At 42.3% G+C, this 16,404-nt stretch overlaps 2 protein-coding genes across 2 annotated transcripts in view; both read left to right on the top strand.

The window, feature by feature from the left end:
- Positions 1-39: 39 nt before the first annotated feature.
- MCM8 (minichromosome maintenance 8 homologous recombination repair factor) lies at positions 40-14,816 on the top strand. The gene is made up of 18 exons (XM_042822880.1): positions 40-334; positions 472-546; positions 1,059-1,141; positions 1,331-1,480; positions 2,215-2,318; positions 3,249-3,447; positions 3,961-4,046; positions 5,796-5,947; positions 6,853-7,051; positions 7,820-7,850; positions 8,152-8,292; positions 9,350-9,491; positions 10,014-10,209; positions 10,467-10,680; positions 11,613-11,822; positions 12,386-12,462; positions 12,925-13,114; positions 14,126-14,816. The coding sequence occupies exons 1-18, from the start codon at positions 208-210 to the stop codon at positions 14,216-14,218; spliced, it is 2,469 nt and encodes an 822-aa protein (XP_042678814.1). The 5' UTR covers positions 40-207; the 3' UTR covers positions 14,219-14,816.
- Positions 14,817-16,276: 1,460 nt separating this feature from the next.
- Positions 16,277-16,404, top strand: part of CRLS1 (cardiolipin synthase 1) — a 4,892-nt gene continuing 4,764 nt past the window's right edge. The window contains exon 1 of the mRNA XM_042822942.1: positions 16,277-16,404. This exon is cut by the window's right edge and continues 229 nt beyond it. Coding sequence (XP_042678876.1) covers positions 16,277-16,404 — 128 coding nt within the window.

Raw genomic sequence — 16,404 nt, 5'->3', positions numbered from 1 at the left:
TCTCGCCGGAAGTTCCCCCTCGCTGCTTCCTGTGGCAGTGCGCAGGCGCCGCTCAGGAATCGGTTTCCCGCCTACGTCGGGGCGTGAGGGAAGTCCCGCGCTCTACGGGCTTTAGCGGCTCCTTCGGGGCTTCGGCCTCAGCGGTTTCTGTTATCTTTGTTTCGATGCGTTTTGACCTACTCTGATTCGTCAGGCGCCGAGGCTGAGATGAGCAGAGACCTCAGGGGCAGGGGGTGTTCCCGGGGACGGGGCTTCAAGGGCTGGCGAGGAGGCTGGCGAGGAGGCTGGCGGGGAAGGGCGCAAAAGGTGGAGTGTAAGAGACAGCCTGAACCTGGTGAGCCAGCTCCTCCCTGCTGCTTCCTAGCCTGCTTGTCACTGGACAGCGGCAGTTTCTTGTCTTCTGGTGCACTGAGACCGCTGAGATCTGTGAAGCTGTCATATCCACCTTGTTTTAATCTCAATCTCTTTCAGCAAGTTCTCGACTCGTTCAGTCAACTTTGGACCAGTTTATTCCATATAAGGGCTGGAAGCTTTATTTCTCTGAAGGTACTTTTAGGTCAAAGTTAAATCTAGCAGATATCCTGATCGCTTTTCTCTGGGTCTGGTTGCACGTAGAGCGGATAATAGGAATAGAAAGCAACTGAAATTCGTGTTTGTTATGTGAGAAAATAAATGCAGTAAAGATCAGTCTTGTAGCATACTGTAATATCTATAGGTTCTGAACCTTGGAAAGGAATTTTGAATAGTATAAAATATAGTCTATTGATAAACGTGATGGAAACTGTTCGGTTAGCTACATGAAGTGTGCAGTCTGTCATGCTGGCACATGGGCACCTCTGCTGTGCTTTTCTCTTACCTGCTTGACCTGTGTCAGCATAGACACGGTTCTCTTTTGTCAGAGACCTTGTAACAACATTACTGTCGTCCTGTCGAGAGCAGACATCTTTTTCTGTTCTGGAATGCAGAAATAGAATGAAAGAGAAACTGCCTGTTTATGTATTTAGTGAAGTGGAAACAGTTATTTCTGTCAGTTACTAATGCTGTGTGTTTTTGGTTAGCTTATGCTGACAAATCACCTTTTGTCCAGAAAACACAAGCCTTTGAAAAATTTTTTATGCAACGCATTGAACTTTATGATAAGGTAAGTAAATATGTATTTCTTTGTGTATGTGTGTGTCTCTCTAATTATATTGATGCAGTAGCATATATTTTTTAATGTGTTTTTTCTTTCGAAGATGATCTCCATCACAGCTGTGAAATGTTTTATGACATTTTCTTTGTGTGGTGCTTATCATTTTAAGTGTATTGTATGACTTGAAATATTTCACAGGATGAAATAGAAAGAAAGGGAAGCATCCTTGTGGATTATAAGGAACTGATAGAAGATAGAGAATTAACTAAATCAATACCAAATGTATCTACTGAGTTACGGGATATGCCTCAGAAAATACTGCAGTGCATGGGTCTGGCAATTCATCAGGTAAACTTGAAGTTCTGATAGATGTGAACATAACTGTCATGATTAAGTAGTCAATCAAATGTAAAGGCAATTATGTTATTTAAAAAAACAACTTATTTCTGTGCTTTTCTCTATTATGGAAATCTGCTGTTTATTCAAAAACTCAACAACCTCCTTTTCTGTATCCTTTCTGTATGACCCACAAAATCCTGTTCTGAAAATGCTTTGGTTTTGTTGCATTTTGTCTATTTGTCATCAGAACAGGTGATGAAAGCTAAGTGGAATTCTAATAAATACGTAATAGGGATGTCTAATTCCTGTTCTATTAATGTACTGTGGGTTGCCTGGGCAGTTTGTCCCAGCTCCTGAAGTGAAGCCATTCCTGGTGGCTGGCTGGGGGAACAGATGGAGGAATTCCTGGTTCCATTCAATATCTCCTGTAGTATTTCACTAGTTGTTAAAAGGCGAATTTTCAGACATTTTTGTTAAACAACTTTCCACACATTGACCAAGATTAAAGGTTATTATATATATTTTTTTTTAATTGAGAAAACTTTACAAATGTCATAATTTTAAATTCTTTTTAGAATAAAGCTTAGAATTGGGAAGAAACAGGAAAATACTGTATCAGGAGTCACTGAACAGTAGAGAGCTCTCTACTCTTCCCTAATGTGACAGATGGCAGTCAAAGAACAGCCAACTGAATCCATGCTGTATGATATACTACATTCATGTTTGCCCTTCGTTCTGTATAGGTGCTAACCAAGGACCTTGAAAGGCATGCTGCAGAGCTGCAGGTGCAGGAAGGGTTACCACTGGATGGAGAGCCTATAATAAACGTTCCTCTCATTCACGCCAGGTAATGGTGTTGGGTATTTGTTCTGTTTGCAGGAGCATCTCTTAGCCTCTCTTATAAGGATCATCACTGTCCATGCGTGGTGCTGAAGGTGTACTTGTTTTGCTGAGAGACTTTGCTATTTCCAGAACAGTCTGCTTTTGTCTTCACAATGACAAAAGCTAAACTGTCCTTGTGAAGGAAAGGGCAAAAGCAGAAAGACTCTTACAACCCTGCTTATAAAGTGAAGAAACAGCTTATAAATAAATAAAGTGTTATGTAAAACATGTTTATTAAAAAAAAAAAAAAAGAAATATATTTTTATATTTGCTCTTTATCGAAGGAAATAGGAAAATATTCAAAAGGATCTAGGCTTTTGGTAGTAAAAGGCTTGCCTTTATTAGGAAGTATATTATAAACCTGCATCCTTTTAATTAGACAGTGGAAGGTGTTTAGGAAAACCTGTGACCAAAGAAGGTATATACAATACCTCAAGTCCTGTGGGGCAATGATGGACCGTGACTCTGCAGAAGAAGGTATTCATAAGTCAATCAATATATGATACTCTCAAAATATTTCTGCAACACGGGCAGGGTGGAGCAGTGGGTTGGTGGAATTAAGGATCCTGAGAAGGAGCAAGGCAAAGAAAAGCAGGACCTAAACCTGCTTATATGTGAAATATATTCTGTTTATATCAGTCCTAGTCATTTCCAGGAGAGATGTATCACCATACAAGCAAAATGTATAGCTGTTAAGGTATATTCAACTGGAGAATATTAAATGTGCTGCTTTTGAGAACAGGAGTTGGACAATATCAAATCATTCTAGTCATTGCTTGAGATTATGCTGGTAATTAGCATGTATGCCTCTTCTTTTTGCTTGGCTGCGGCTTTTTTGGTTCATCAGTTAAGTGTGGTAAGCTTTCCAATTGCTCTCACTTAATATCTTTTGCAGACTGTACAACTATGAACCGCTAACTCAGCTGAAGAACGTTCGGGCCAACTGTTATGGGAAATACATTGCCTTGCGTGGCACTGTTGTACGTGTCAGTAACATTAAGCCTCTGTGCACTAAGCTAGCCTTTGTATGTGGCACGTGTGGAGATGTTCAGAGTGTTCCTCTGCCTGATGGAAAGTACACTCTTCCCACTAAGGTAAGTTAAAATCATCTAACTTTATGTTTTTCCCTTTTGCATTTTTGTAGGGCTTTGAAAAATAACAACACTGGTAGTATTTAAAGTAGGTGGGTGTGAGGGGGAGTAGTTCAGATGTTTAAAGCTGGATTAAATAATGAACACATAGGAAAAATTAAACTTACCATCCAACTTTGCATTACTACACAACGTTGTTATTTGGAAAAAAATGTATTCTGGTGAGACAAAGCAGTTTGTAGAATCTCCTGCCAAAAAAAGGGCATTGTACCAATTGTGTGTATTTTTTCCAACAGCTGAATCAGAGATCAGCTGGCTGTGCTTGATAGCTCTTTATTATCCATGTATATGTTATGATTTATAACCCTAATTTAGCTTGGATTTTTTTCTCCTGAAATTGCGTTAGTAAATCTCATTGTTTTACTTACTTTCTTTCTGGGAAGAAGAAAAAAAAAAGACATTTAAAAACTATTGTTAAAGAGATTTGAGAATGAATTAGAATTAATACTGTTACAGTGCCTTGTTCCTGAGTGCCGTGGCCGGTCATTCACACCTGACAGGAGCTCTCCTTTAACTACCACAGTGGACTGGCAGTCTGTTAAGTAAGCTTCTTTCCTTCTGAACAAAAATGTTATACAACAGGGCAGTCCAGAAGTGACAGAGAGACTCACTCTGTTTTGTACTGTGTAACTTTAATCTCTCTATGCTCTTTCAGTTTAAAGCCCTTAGTCCTGTCCCTTCACTGTGCTCCCTACTGGAGTCCCTCCCCAACTTTCCTGCAGGCTTCTTCTGGCAGTGGAAGGCTGCGATGAGGTCTCCTGAGAGCTTTCTCTTCTCCAGGCTGAATAAACCCAACTCCTTCAGCCTGTCTCCATAGGAGAGGTACTCCAGCCCTCTGAGCATTTTTGTGGCCCTCCTCTGGACCTGCTTCAACGGTTCCACATCTTTCTTGGTCTGGGGGCTCCACAGCTGGATGCAGTTCTCTAGATGGGGCCTCACGAGAGCAGAGCAGAGGGGAATAACGCCCTCCCTGTCCCTGCTGCCACCCCTCTGTTGCTGCAGCCCAGGATATTGTTGGCCTTGCGGACTGCAAGTGCGTGCTGCTGGCTCACATCCACCTTTTGTCCACAAGAACACCTGAGTCCTTCTTTGCAGGGCTGCTCTCAGTTTCATCTCCAGCCTTGTGCTAGGAGTTGCCCCAGCTCAGGCATGGCATGCTGGCTGGCACTTAGCCTCATTGGACTCTGTGAGGTTCACACAGCCCACGTCTCTGCCTGTCCAGGTCCCTCTGGATGCCATCCCTTCCTTGCAGTTTGTTGACTGTATGACTTAACTTGGTGCCATTTGTGGGCTCACTGGGGTTACTTGTGATCCCACTGTCCATATCTCAGACAAACATGTAAATAGAGCTGATCCCAATACTATTGAGAAATGTTAAGCTTGTGCCCTCTGCAACTTTCTTCGATTGTTGTTAGTTGTATCTATTGTTTAGTAATTCCTTTTAATGATCTGGAGGTCAGTTAGGAAAACCCTGTTAAATTACATCCATCAGTTGTGACAGTTGAATGAGCAAAATGTAAACTTAAGGGCTAAAAATCTTAGTTTAAAATGATACTGATTATGCCTCCAACACCTCAGGCATACCCTTGTAGAAAGCAGTAGTGCTGGGCCTGCCCATTCATTTGCTTTTTATGTCTCATCAGCGAGCATGCCTAAAGATGTCAGAACTTTGCTAGGGGGGAACATGTTACAGTTTCCATTTCTACAGAAACTAACATTGTTAATGTAGCAAGGTAGACATTGGATTTCTTTTCTTTTTTTTCCTCACTCCTGCTGTGCTGTCGCCACCACTGACTGTTGTTCTGTAACACACATTCAGAAGAGCTGTTTCTCGCCCAGCGCTCTACAGCTACACGGAGAGAGCTACTGGTCTTGCTGTGGTCTGAGGAAATTCTTGGGCTTTGCTAAGGTTAAAAAGCCAGTTGTGCATTCATTGGGGCTGTAATGTCTGACACCCTCACTTTGTATGTGAAGTCTGTCTTATTTCACACACTGTACTTATTCCTACGTTAACATGCTCACTGGTGCTAGCTGTTGTTTCAGCAGTTCATTGTTATTGTCTTCTGAGGTGTTATGCATAATACGTTGTCATTTGTTGAAGTCTGAACTGAAAAATGCTTTTCTCCAAATTCAGCGCAGCTGTTTTTAATACTGATGAGGACATTTCTTGTGCCTCCCTTCTCAGTTCAGAAAGGACTGGTTAGAAGTTCGTGTCTACGGTGTTTGTATGCTGTAGTTGAATTGGGAATGTTATGCATGGAGTTTGTGTTGTATGGGTTTGTGTGTTGCAGGGTTCAGGAGCTCATGTCGGATGATCAGAGAGAAGCAGGCCGAATCCCTCGCACGATTGAATGTGAGCTGGTTCAAGATCTTGTGGACAGTTGTGTCCCAGGAGATGTGGTCACAATTACAGGGGTAGTTAAGGTGTCCAGCACTGAGGAAGGTAAGACGTATCCTGGAAGACTTCTTTTTGTGTGAGGGGCTTTTCTATTGATTACATGAGATAAACAGCCCTCCCCCTTCACTTGAGCTTGCAAAGCTGTACAAGAATTAAATGTATATCTCTTCAAAAGTTCCCAGAATTTCACAATCAAGGCTTCATTTTGAGCAAGCAATGTGCTTTGCTGTTTGAGAGGAGCACTGTCTCTAATGTCTACTGATAATTGGGCTTTGTCTTCTGCAACTCACTGGTCTGTGTGTAATGCTAGTCCTGAAGTGGCAGTGCTGACACAAAGTGCTTCATAGAATGTCAGCTGGTAGGAAAGCCTTCTCTGAACTAATAATATGAGGAAGATATCCGTATTTCTTCAAGTCTCATTAAGATTCTTTTCTTTTTTTGCTTAACCTTTTCCCCTTGGTGTCTCTTCAAAGGACAGGAAAACCATCACACTACTGTGAAGGCATATTATCTTTCTCAATTTAGTCCTCCCTGAAGAAACTTTTCTCCCCCCCAGTGAAAAACTAAGCTGTGCATAGAATGAATATGTAATATTCATTCTGTGGCTGTAATAGAATGAATATGTTGCAGAGAATTTCAGTAGCAATTTGCCGTGTGCCTGCATTCACTGCTCAGTAATCATTCTCTTGAGGATATGGAAAATGTTTAATTGCTAAGGTACATGTGTACCTGAAAGCATGGAACTTAATGAACAAACGTAACTAGAAGCTGTTAGTCACTGTACATCAATTTTTGAAGATGTAGGTGTTGAGCTATTTAAAATATGAACAGCCTGTATTTTGCACGTACCTGTACCTTAAATTTTTGAGTTACCTTGTGCCATTTTTAAGTCACATTAGTACTTAGGATGTAAAAAATATTTCTTAATTATCTGTCAATCTTTCTAACAGGAGTGTCTAAAAATAAGAATGACAAGTGTGTGTTCTTGTTGTACATTGAAGCAAATTCTGTCAGCAACAGTAAAGGACAAAAAACAAAGAATTTTGAGGAGGAGACTTTTCAACGGTCATTCATGGAGTTCTCACTTAAGGACCTCTATGCTGTTCAAGAAATTCAAGCTGAGGAAAATCTCTTCAGGATTATTGTGAAGTAAGTTGTGTCAGAGCTAGGTTAGGTGTGACCAAATTTGGTCCAATGTGGCAGCCTATTAAAACTATGAGATGTCTGAGGTTTGGACAATACATAGTGTACAGATTTAACGCACCGTAGTGGGCAAAGGGCTCCAGAGGATATGTTGCAGTAGGGAATGCAAATGGAAGCTGAGGATTTCAGAACATTGGAATGCAGGGAACTTCAGAGAGTTTCAGGTCAGCTCTGAGATAGAAAGCCACAGGAAAATAAAGCAATCCATTCATTTCAGTAACTAGTTTTAACTCATGAGCACTGTTTTGTTGTCTGCTCTGCTTTTCCACAGCAGAGGAGAGAGACGAGGGAACTGATTAGAGGGTTCTCTAAAGACCCTCAGCCCAGATGGAAAGGTATCTGTCCAACTGGAACATCCCTTAGCTCCTCCCAGTGGAGTCAAAGACAGAAAACTGCAGTGCTTTTAGAAGAGTTACATATAGTTATTTGATAAAGATCAGGATGGGTGCAGTAACCATGGGGAAACTGGTTCTATGCATTTGTGCAAACTCAAATGAAAGGTTTTCTTACTGTTTTCAAGTACATCTGGTTATCTGAAAATTTTGAGAAATTCAATGCTGTTTTTTTAAATTTTAACTCACTCTAACAGTTCAACAACTAAGCAAAAAACACATGTGCTTATAAAAGTATTCTGGCACAAAGAGACAGAACAAGTGATTAGCATTAACGTGAGATCTGTATTCCTCCTGGGTCACAGTATGCTTTGTCTTTCAGCTCTCTTTGTCCTGCTATCTACGGCCATGAGGTATGCAATGCGTCAGCTCTGCCTGCAGCTTCAGTTTGAAATGTTTGTGCCACATTCAACTCCTGCAGGATGTATGAAGTTTACTGGAGGTGCAGGGAGGGCACAGGGGCTGTATTTATGGGTGACTTCAGTGTTGTTCCAGTATGGGAACTGACGAGGCAGCTTTATGCCCTTGGAACTTTCTTATGGGATTTACATTCTTTCATTCAGAGGGAAAGAGTTCTTACAAATAGGTCTGGGGAGTCATCAGTGTTGATGAGCAGGACTGAATACTTACTGGTGTTCCTATGTACCACTTCAGATTGTAAAGGCAGGCTTGGCCCTGGCCTTGTTTGGAGGATGTCAGAAGTTTGTCGATGACAAGAACAGAATCCCGGTGCGAGGAGATCCACATGTTCTGATTGTTGGAGATCCAGGATTAGGAAAAAGTCAAATGTTGCAAGTATGGGTTTGTTACTACTGTATAATTGTACTTTTCTTGAATTCCTTGCTGCCTTACCTAGCTGGAGAGATCTCTTCATGTAGCATGAAGGCCTCAGGTATAGCACAGTACCCAAATCGGTTTCCAACTGTCCTCTATTTCCAGAGTGCCTTGCAAAAGGGAACCAGCCTGTTAAAGCACTTATCCAAGCAGATATATTCAGTCAAGCCTGAAAGATTTCAAATACTGTGTAGGCTTGCTCTCCTTCCCTTGCTAGCCTATTTCATTGCCTTCCTCCCTGGTGAGATGTTTTGCTCCTACCTATCTTCTTTTAGTTGACCTGTTGTCAAATAGAATAAGTGCTTTCTTAGAATGACCATGCCACTCAACTTCAGCATGGTGTATTTCCATTCTCTTACACCATTCCCATGTTATTGGCCCAGATCTTTGTCCTTTGGGAAAGGAACCTGCTGCTACTTTTGTAGGAGTCTTGGTTGGCATTTTTGTATGACTGTGGCAGAGCTGGCTGCTAGTGGAATTTCTTCCTCTTAAACAAATTTCTAATTTATTTTTTTTTCACTGAGTCAGGAAATTCTGGCATCAGAAAAATGTTTCTTTTCTCAATGTCATTCCTAAATAATAGAATGTCATTCAAAAAAAGCTGTTAGTCTCTGATAAGACCCTGAAACAAGGCACATCTTAATCATCACTGTCTCTGGGGGAAGAAATGACAGAGGAAAATAAAGCCGTGTAGGAGCCAGTCTGTGGTGGGTTTTGTTGTTGTGCTTTTGTTTGTTTGTTCAACTCTGTAGTCAGTGCCTGTATTATCTGGCACTGAGCAAATATACTTTGGGTGTTAATAACACAGTAGATGGGACTCTGCCAGTAATGTGCCAGTAGTTTTTCCTAATATGTCATAGAAAGAGGTTTCTTGGGGTTCAAAGGAGCTCTAACTTGACTGTTGGGCCATGTTAAATGGAAAGAAACAGATTTGTTTTGCTTTGTACTGTTTCTCTAGAATAAGGCTTATGAAATTGTTTACCGTGGGGAGAGAAAAAGGTCCTTCCTTCTCTTCTAGGCAGTGTGTAACGTTGCTCCTCGAGGTGTGTATGTTTGTGGCAACACTTCCACCAGCTCTGGCCTGACTGTTACACTGTCTAGAGATGGTGCTTCTGGAGATTTTGCCTTGGAAGCTGGTGCTTTAGTGCTTGGAGATCAAGGTAATGTTACGTGCTTAATAAGAACAACCAGGATGGGATGAGGTGCTGCTGAGTCTAAGACAACACTGCTTGTGTGGCTGGGGTGAAAATGTGAGTTTGAAGTATAGTACTGACATTCCAGATCTGGGAAGTTCTGAACTTCACCAGTAGTGGTTCCTGCTTTCCTAGGGCCTTAGTTATGTATGAAACACTCCTTTTTGAGAAATCTGGCCTAATGTCAGTTACTGGATTCTTACTGCTTTTGAAAAACAGCTTGCTTACAAGTTTTGCCATCTATTTCTTTTTTTAAATAAAAGCTTCTTGTGTCATCTCAATGAAAAACAAGACACTGCTGCTGCAAGCCAGGCCAGCTGCAGCAACATGAAATGGAAATGGACATTGTTGAAAGGACAACTTGGTCCAACATCTGCAGTATCTCGAGCCTAATTTGGGTTTCTGACACTGTGTGGGACTGTAGCATACACTTGTCCATCAGTTAATGTGTTTTCTAATAAATCTTTGTCCTGTGCTAATTGTTTCCAGGTATTTGTGGAATAGATGAGTTTGATAAGATGGGAAGCCAGCATCAGGCTTTGCTGGAAGCCATGGAACAGCAAAGTATCAGCCTTGCCAAGGCTGGTATTGTTTGCAGTTTGCCAGCCAGAACATCTATTGTTGCTGCAGCAAACCCAGTTGGAGGACATTATAACAAAGCCAAAACAGTGTCTGAGAATTTAAAGTAAGCACTTCCTGAAATGCTGCTTGTATGGTTTGCATTCTGGAGCAGGAGCTTCTGCCAGTCTCATATAAGATTGATTTCTAGTTTTCTAGAGCTTGAGCACAAGTTATAGTAGTTTTTCACGCTTCTTGGGAGACAAATTGCTGTTCTGTTTTATTTTGAATGAAATGGACAGGATTCTCTGTCTTTGATATAGAACAGAGTTGCTGTAGCCTTGCTGCTTTTATACAAGCATTGTATTCTTGTTTTTACTGTAGAATGGGGAGTGCTTTGCTGTCAAGATTTGACTTAGTTTTTATTTTGCTGGACACCCCAAATGAAGATCATGACCATTTGCTGTCGGAGCACGTGATGGCAATCCGAGCTGGGAAGCAGGCAGCGTGCAGCAGCGCGGCTGTGAGCCGTGCCAGCGTGCAGGATCGCTCTGTTCTTCAACTTGTTTCTGATCGGCCTCTGCTTGAAAAATTGAAGGTAGCTCCCTCCTGGGCCTCTTGCTGTCTCTGTTCCTGTGGTGTTCTTTGCCGTGGGCCTGGCAGCCCTGACTTGCTAGATGTCTTCAGTCTCCTTTTCTTCTCATGAGAAGTGGCTCTGAATTAAATAAAAAGTATTGAAATCTCTGGTTTCTACAAGTTACCTGTTGTAGCTAGCATCATCTATCTATGCTGGAGTTGCTAAAATTGTGTCAACTCGTACAGAAGAGAATTTATCAGCTGTGCTGCTTTGTTATTATTATTGTTTTTTATTGTGGGTAATGGGAAGGTATTTTGCATGAAAATGCTCTAAACCAAACTTGCTGATTTCAGTAAGGAGCTACAGAACTAGACTGGTATAGTAATCTTTTTTAACATGATATGCTTTGAAATACTGAATGCAGGTAAAGCAGTGTGAAAGCAAACACTTGGATTTTGGAGTTTGCAAACCAAGGAAGACTGAGGATTATAGGAGGAAAACTATTTTTTTTATTAAATGTGGTCAGAAGTGCTGATGCTGCAAATGCAGTTTTTGGAAAAACAAACTCCTGCCCCCTGCACTCTTCAAAATGAGATGTCAGGAGTGACAGCTTAACCTTGTAACAAGTAGGAAATTGGATTTTCTCTTTTTGAAAAAGATTTCTGCATAAGATTAATTTGTATTTGACACTAAGGAGCGCAGATTACAAACTTCTGCTTTTTGTGAACTGGCCAGGTGTGTTTAATAACATGTCTAAATGTGGTGCATTGACTTTAAAAGAACACAGCTTATGTATGTAGAATCAAAGCCCTTCCAGTACGCATTCAGAGCTTCAGAAAGTTGTCACCACATAAAGCATAGGAGATGAAAAGTTTGTTTAAAAACTGGCTTGTGTTCTATAAGGTTGCGATGAAAGATCAGAAATCTAAGGCCCTTGTTTGTAATTGGGTTAGATCTCACCAGGAGAAAACTTTGATGCCATTCCACATCAGCTGCTGAGGAAGTACGTGGGTTATGCTCGCCAGTACGTTCACCCCCACTTATCTCCAGAAGCTGCTCAGGTCCTTCAGGAGTTCTACCTGGAGCTTCGGAAGCAGAACCAGGCAGCAAGCAGCACGCCGATCACCACGAGGCAGCTGGAGTCGCTGATTCGACTCACGGAGGTAAATTCAAGCTTTCATACTTGAAGGATTGAGGACAAAAACATTGTTCCTGTGTGATACTGATAGTGCTGAGTTATCCTTTGTGTGGGGGGTTTCGTGTTGTTTTTTAGAGAGTCTTAGAAATGCTTTAAAAGCTACTGTTGCTAAAAGCCTCTTATGAGATAAAACATCCTTAAGGAGCTAGAAGTAAAACCTATCTGTCTCCTAAAAGGCAAGAAAGGTGCTGGCAAGGACAAACTGCTGCTGCCCATCTTGAATTGTTACTGAATTGTTACTGTCTTATCTAACACTGTATCTTAATAACATTATTTGTGATGTATTATTTCCTGAGAATAAGCTGTTAAAAACTGCAGTGTGCATCTTGATATCGTGTGTATGACAGGGATGATGTTGAAATGCTATCAAAATAGAGGTCTTGTCATCTATATTCTCTAGGCTCAGATTCCTTCTTCGTGCTCCTAAAAATTGTGCTTATTGTAGCATCACGTGGGGCAGGTCTGTAGCTTTTTCCCTCATCAGGTGTAATATCTTAAACATACTTTTCTGATATACTTTGTTTTAAGGCACGATCAAGGCTGGAATTAAGGGAGAAGTGTACCAAGGAAGATGCTGAGGACGTAATAGAAATAATGAAATACAGGTAATATGCAGTGCTTTTAAACTAAAACACTGTGTTGCTACTCATTCACTTTCTAAAATAGACATGCCAACACAGTGAAGAAATGACTTTAGCAAACTTAGGCCCTCAGAACCAGCATTGAGAGTTTTTAATTCCTGTTTAAAAACTGACGGCAGCCCTCGGTTGAATACTGCCACTTAGACCTTTGAGTTGTATCATTGCAGCAGTTATTAATATCAGTCCACAGTAATTGAAATGCTGCCAAAGATTTTCCTCTGGTGTGACCACTCTGTTGTTGCTGTTGAACAAAGTAAGTTCAAAAGTGACTTGGACAGATGCTTTTTCTATGTTCCCTTGATAGGAAACCATCCCCTAGGAATCAGTCACTATCTGTCTTCTGAAAACTTAAGTGGTGATGTTTCAGGAAGGAAGTTCATGCATTTTTCCTTTTACATCCCATTTCTTTTGATGTGTTTATCTTAGCATGCTGGGAACATACTCGGATGAGTTTGGAAAGCTGGACTTTGAACGTTCACAGCATGGGTCTGGGATGAGCAATCGGTCACAAGCAAAAAGATTTGTTTCTGCCCTTAACAATGTTGCAGAAAGAACTTACAACAATCTCTTTGATTTGCAACAACTTCGACAGGTTGCAAAGGAGCTACAAATACGAGTAAGTTTGGAAATCAAACATTTCTTTAACAAGTATAAAAGCAGTCAGAATTACTTAGTGTATTTATTTAGACTGTTGTGGTGTCTGCTCTGTCTGTGCAGTGAGCTTTCTGCTTGGCCTTCAGTGGCTGACACGTGACTTTTGGGTTTTCATTCCTGCTTTGAGCATCTTCATGCTATACCATAGTGGGAACATCATATGGCCACAAGTGTGTTTTATCCTGTAACAGTTTACATTCTGTACTTGAGAGGTGGGCAGGGTTGCCAAACAAAAATGTTAACAGTTAATTTACCTTTTTGCTTAATAGTGAAAAGCTTTAAATTCCAATGTAAAACTTGAAACTGGATTTCAGGCATAATAAGAGAGAAAGTGGAGACAGCTAGTTTCTTTGTATGGAACTTAATGTGGGCACCTGGTTAACACACCCTGTCCTGCTGGGACAAGATGACTTCCGTCTCCAAACTTGTCCAAATGCTGACTATAAGCAAGACTAGATTTAATGTGTATCCCATCTGGCAGAGTATGTTGTTGCCCTCTCCCTTCTCACAAGGCCGTTCATTTATTCAGCAACTAGTTACTTGTAGCTAAATGAATTCTAAATTTGCCTTCATATATTTCATACAGAATACTGAATGGGCAAAAGATACATTATAAATACTTGGAAATCAGTGAGAGCTGTAGAAAATAGACCTTTCTTCAGTATTTGTGCTCAGAACTTGGTTTTATACGTATGCTACTCTGCATACTTTGTGTGCATTTGTGAATGGTGTACAAGCAAAGCACCAAAGGGTGTAACTGATGCTGTATTACCTGCTCGTAGGTCATTGCTTTGTGAAGGAAACTAACTCCGTTCTAGCTCAATTCAATTCACTAAGTAATGCACAAATACTACAATTCTTTTAAATCATTTGTGTTGCTTTTTATCAGATGGAATTTATTTTTTCCAGTTTGGCGTTTACCTTTTTTCTCTCCCCTTTCCCTCTCCCCCCGCCCCTCTTTTTCCAACTGCAGGTATTTGATTTTGAGAGCTTTATTGAATCCCTGAACGATCAGGGTTATCTCTTGAAAAAAGGCTCGAGACTTTATCAGCTTCAGACTATGTGAGAAGAGCTGCTGCAATAAACTTTGAGACATAATTACTGTATCTGGAATGGACTGATGAACATGCAGCAATAAAGTGCCCTGACTTGCAGCCTGCTCCAGGAGCACCTCTTGCCCCTGTTGTTTACTGGAAGTTCGTGCTCAAACATTGGTAGTGCCAGCAGGCTTGCTAGAAGCTAATGTAAGACACACTGCTCTGTGGTACTGCTGCTTGACTCATCCTGTAAGGCTGCTCGCCCAAATGATCGTAACAACAAATTTCAGTTCTAAATTTAAAATGACTGTTGGACTCACAAATTTTAAAACCGAAATCTTCTGTGAGTAGGCAGTGCGAGTTGTGTTTTTAGCACTGCAGTTCATTTGAGGTGTTTAATGTATAGAAATGTTTCTAAAAATTTGGGAACGTTCATGTTGAGAAAGTCACCTCTGCAGCTGTATAGCTGGAAGGATTTAGATTTTTGATTTGCAACTCTTTATTTATTGGCCTTCCTAATAGGTTTTATTTGAAATGCAAGTCTAATTTATGAAGGTCTCCTCATTACAATGCTTAATGTGTAAAATTGTCTTTTTATTTCTCATTAAACATGATATATGGGAGTAATATTAATAGTGAACACTTGTATGGGTGTTAACAGCTGTTACAGAGCACATTCATGTTACATACTATGTATGTCTTCTTTTTACTGTTCTGCCACAGAAGGCTGTCTGTCTGATTTTGTGAAACGGAGCGTGCCCTAATACAGTAACATAGCAGATGAGAAGCTTTGCGTAAGGATTTTAAAAACAATAGAATTGTTTTTCTCCCTTTCTAATTCTAAATGGTAAGCTGTATAAACTATAAGAATATTAGCTTTAGTCTTTCACCTTTTCCATTAAGTGATTTATTTTTGTCTTCCTTCCCCTCACTCCATCCCACCCTTGCACAATCTGACCGAGGGCAGCATTGTGTAAGAGATAAATAATTAACACAGCACTGGAAATTCACAAGTGGGGTTCTGCCTCACCTCCCCCTGCTTTGTGGAGTTCCTTCACTGCAGAGGTACTGCCAGTTGTGTGCCCCCCTGTGCTCGTACCTGGGGCCATTCCTCCCCAGTTGCAGGACTTTACCCTTTCCCTCTTTGCGATGAGGTTTCTGGCAGCTCCTGGCCCCAATCTGCCGGATTCCCTCAGTGTGTCTCCACCCCTCCCCATTTTGTGTTCTCTGCACACTTCAGAACGTGCTCTTTACCTGGAGGTGGTAATGTTCTTTCACTCCCATCTTTGTGCAAACGATTAGAAGCTACCACCTCTACTTGGTGCGCCAAGAGAAGTAGTAAATTCTTAAGGTCACACAGAATTCCCCTATTGCTTTTTAACTGCCTTTCACAGGGGGGGAGAGGTAGAGTTACCAAACACACACGTGAATGGTGTCTTTTGTTGGTTTGGTTTCCTTCTCTCATTTCTCTTGCCAGTTACAGACTACCGTCTGTAGTCAGTGGATGGAACAGAGGGGTCACACCTTGACCGGAGTCTGCAGCACTGCCGGGAACTGGAGTGCAAACTTGTAGCTACTTAGTAGCACTGAACGGCAGGGGCTAAGAACGAGTCAGTTACTGCAGCTGGAGAGGCCAACTCTTACCCTTCCTAGAACCAAAGCAAACACGACTGAGAGGAGCGAGAGGTCAAGTACTGAGCACGTGAAGGAACACATGAGGTAGGGTGCCCGAGGTGGCCGTTTCCCCCTCCCCAAGTCGCACAGCTCCCGTTCTGCGGGGAGGAGCGAGGAGCGCCACGCGGCACGGCTACACGTAGCAGCTGCCCGGGGCGGGCCGCTCTGCGCCCGGGGGGGAGCGCTAAGCCCGCCGTAAAGCGCGCGGCCCGCCGCCGAGGGCGCTGTCGTAAAGCGTCGCAAAGCGTCGCCCCGCCCCCCCTCGCGCTGCACGGGCGCAGCCTGCGGCTCGTCCACTGTCCCCGAGTCCCTGTCGCTCTGTCGGGGAGACGGATGGCGGCGTCGGACGGCCGCTCGCTCCGGCAGGCGGGGCCGCAGAGCGCGTAGGGGGCGGCGGGCGGGCGCCTCGCAGCATGCTGGCCGCCGCTTGGCTGGGCAGGGGGTTCTGGGGGCCGCTCCGCGGCGCGGGGCGGAGGCGGCCGTGCGGCGGGGCCGGGCCTCCATCCGGCCGGGCCGAGGCGGGGGACCGTCGCCACGGCAA

Source organism: Centrocercus urophasianus, unplaced genomic scaffold (genome assembly GCF_019232065.1).
Source record: "Centrocercus urophasianus isolate 14NV4802_14NV808 unplaced genomic scaffold, USGS_Curo_1.0 seq_10, whole genome shotgun sequence".
In the NCBI taxonomy this organism is placed as follows: Eukaryota; Metazoa; Chordata; class Aves; order Galliformes; family Phasianidae; genus Centrocercus; species Centrocercus urophasianus.
The sequence above is the reverse complement of the archived record's forward strand: the minus strand, read 5'-3'. Positions and strand labels throughout refer to the sequence as shown.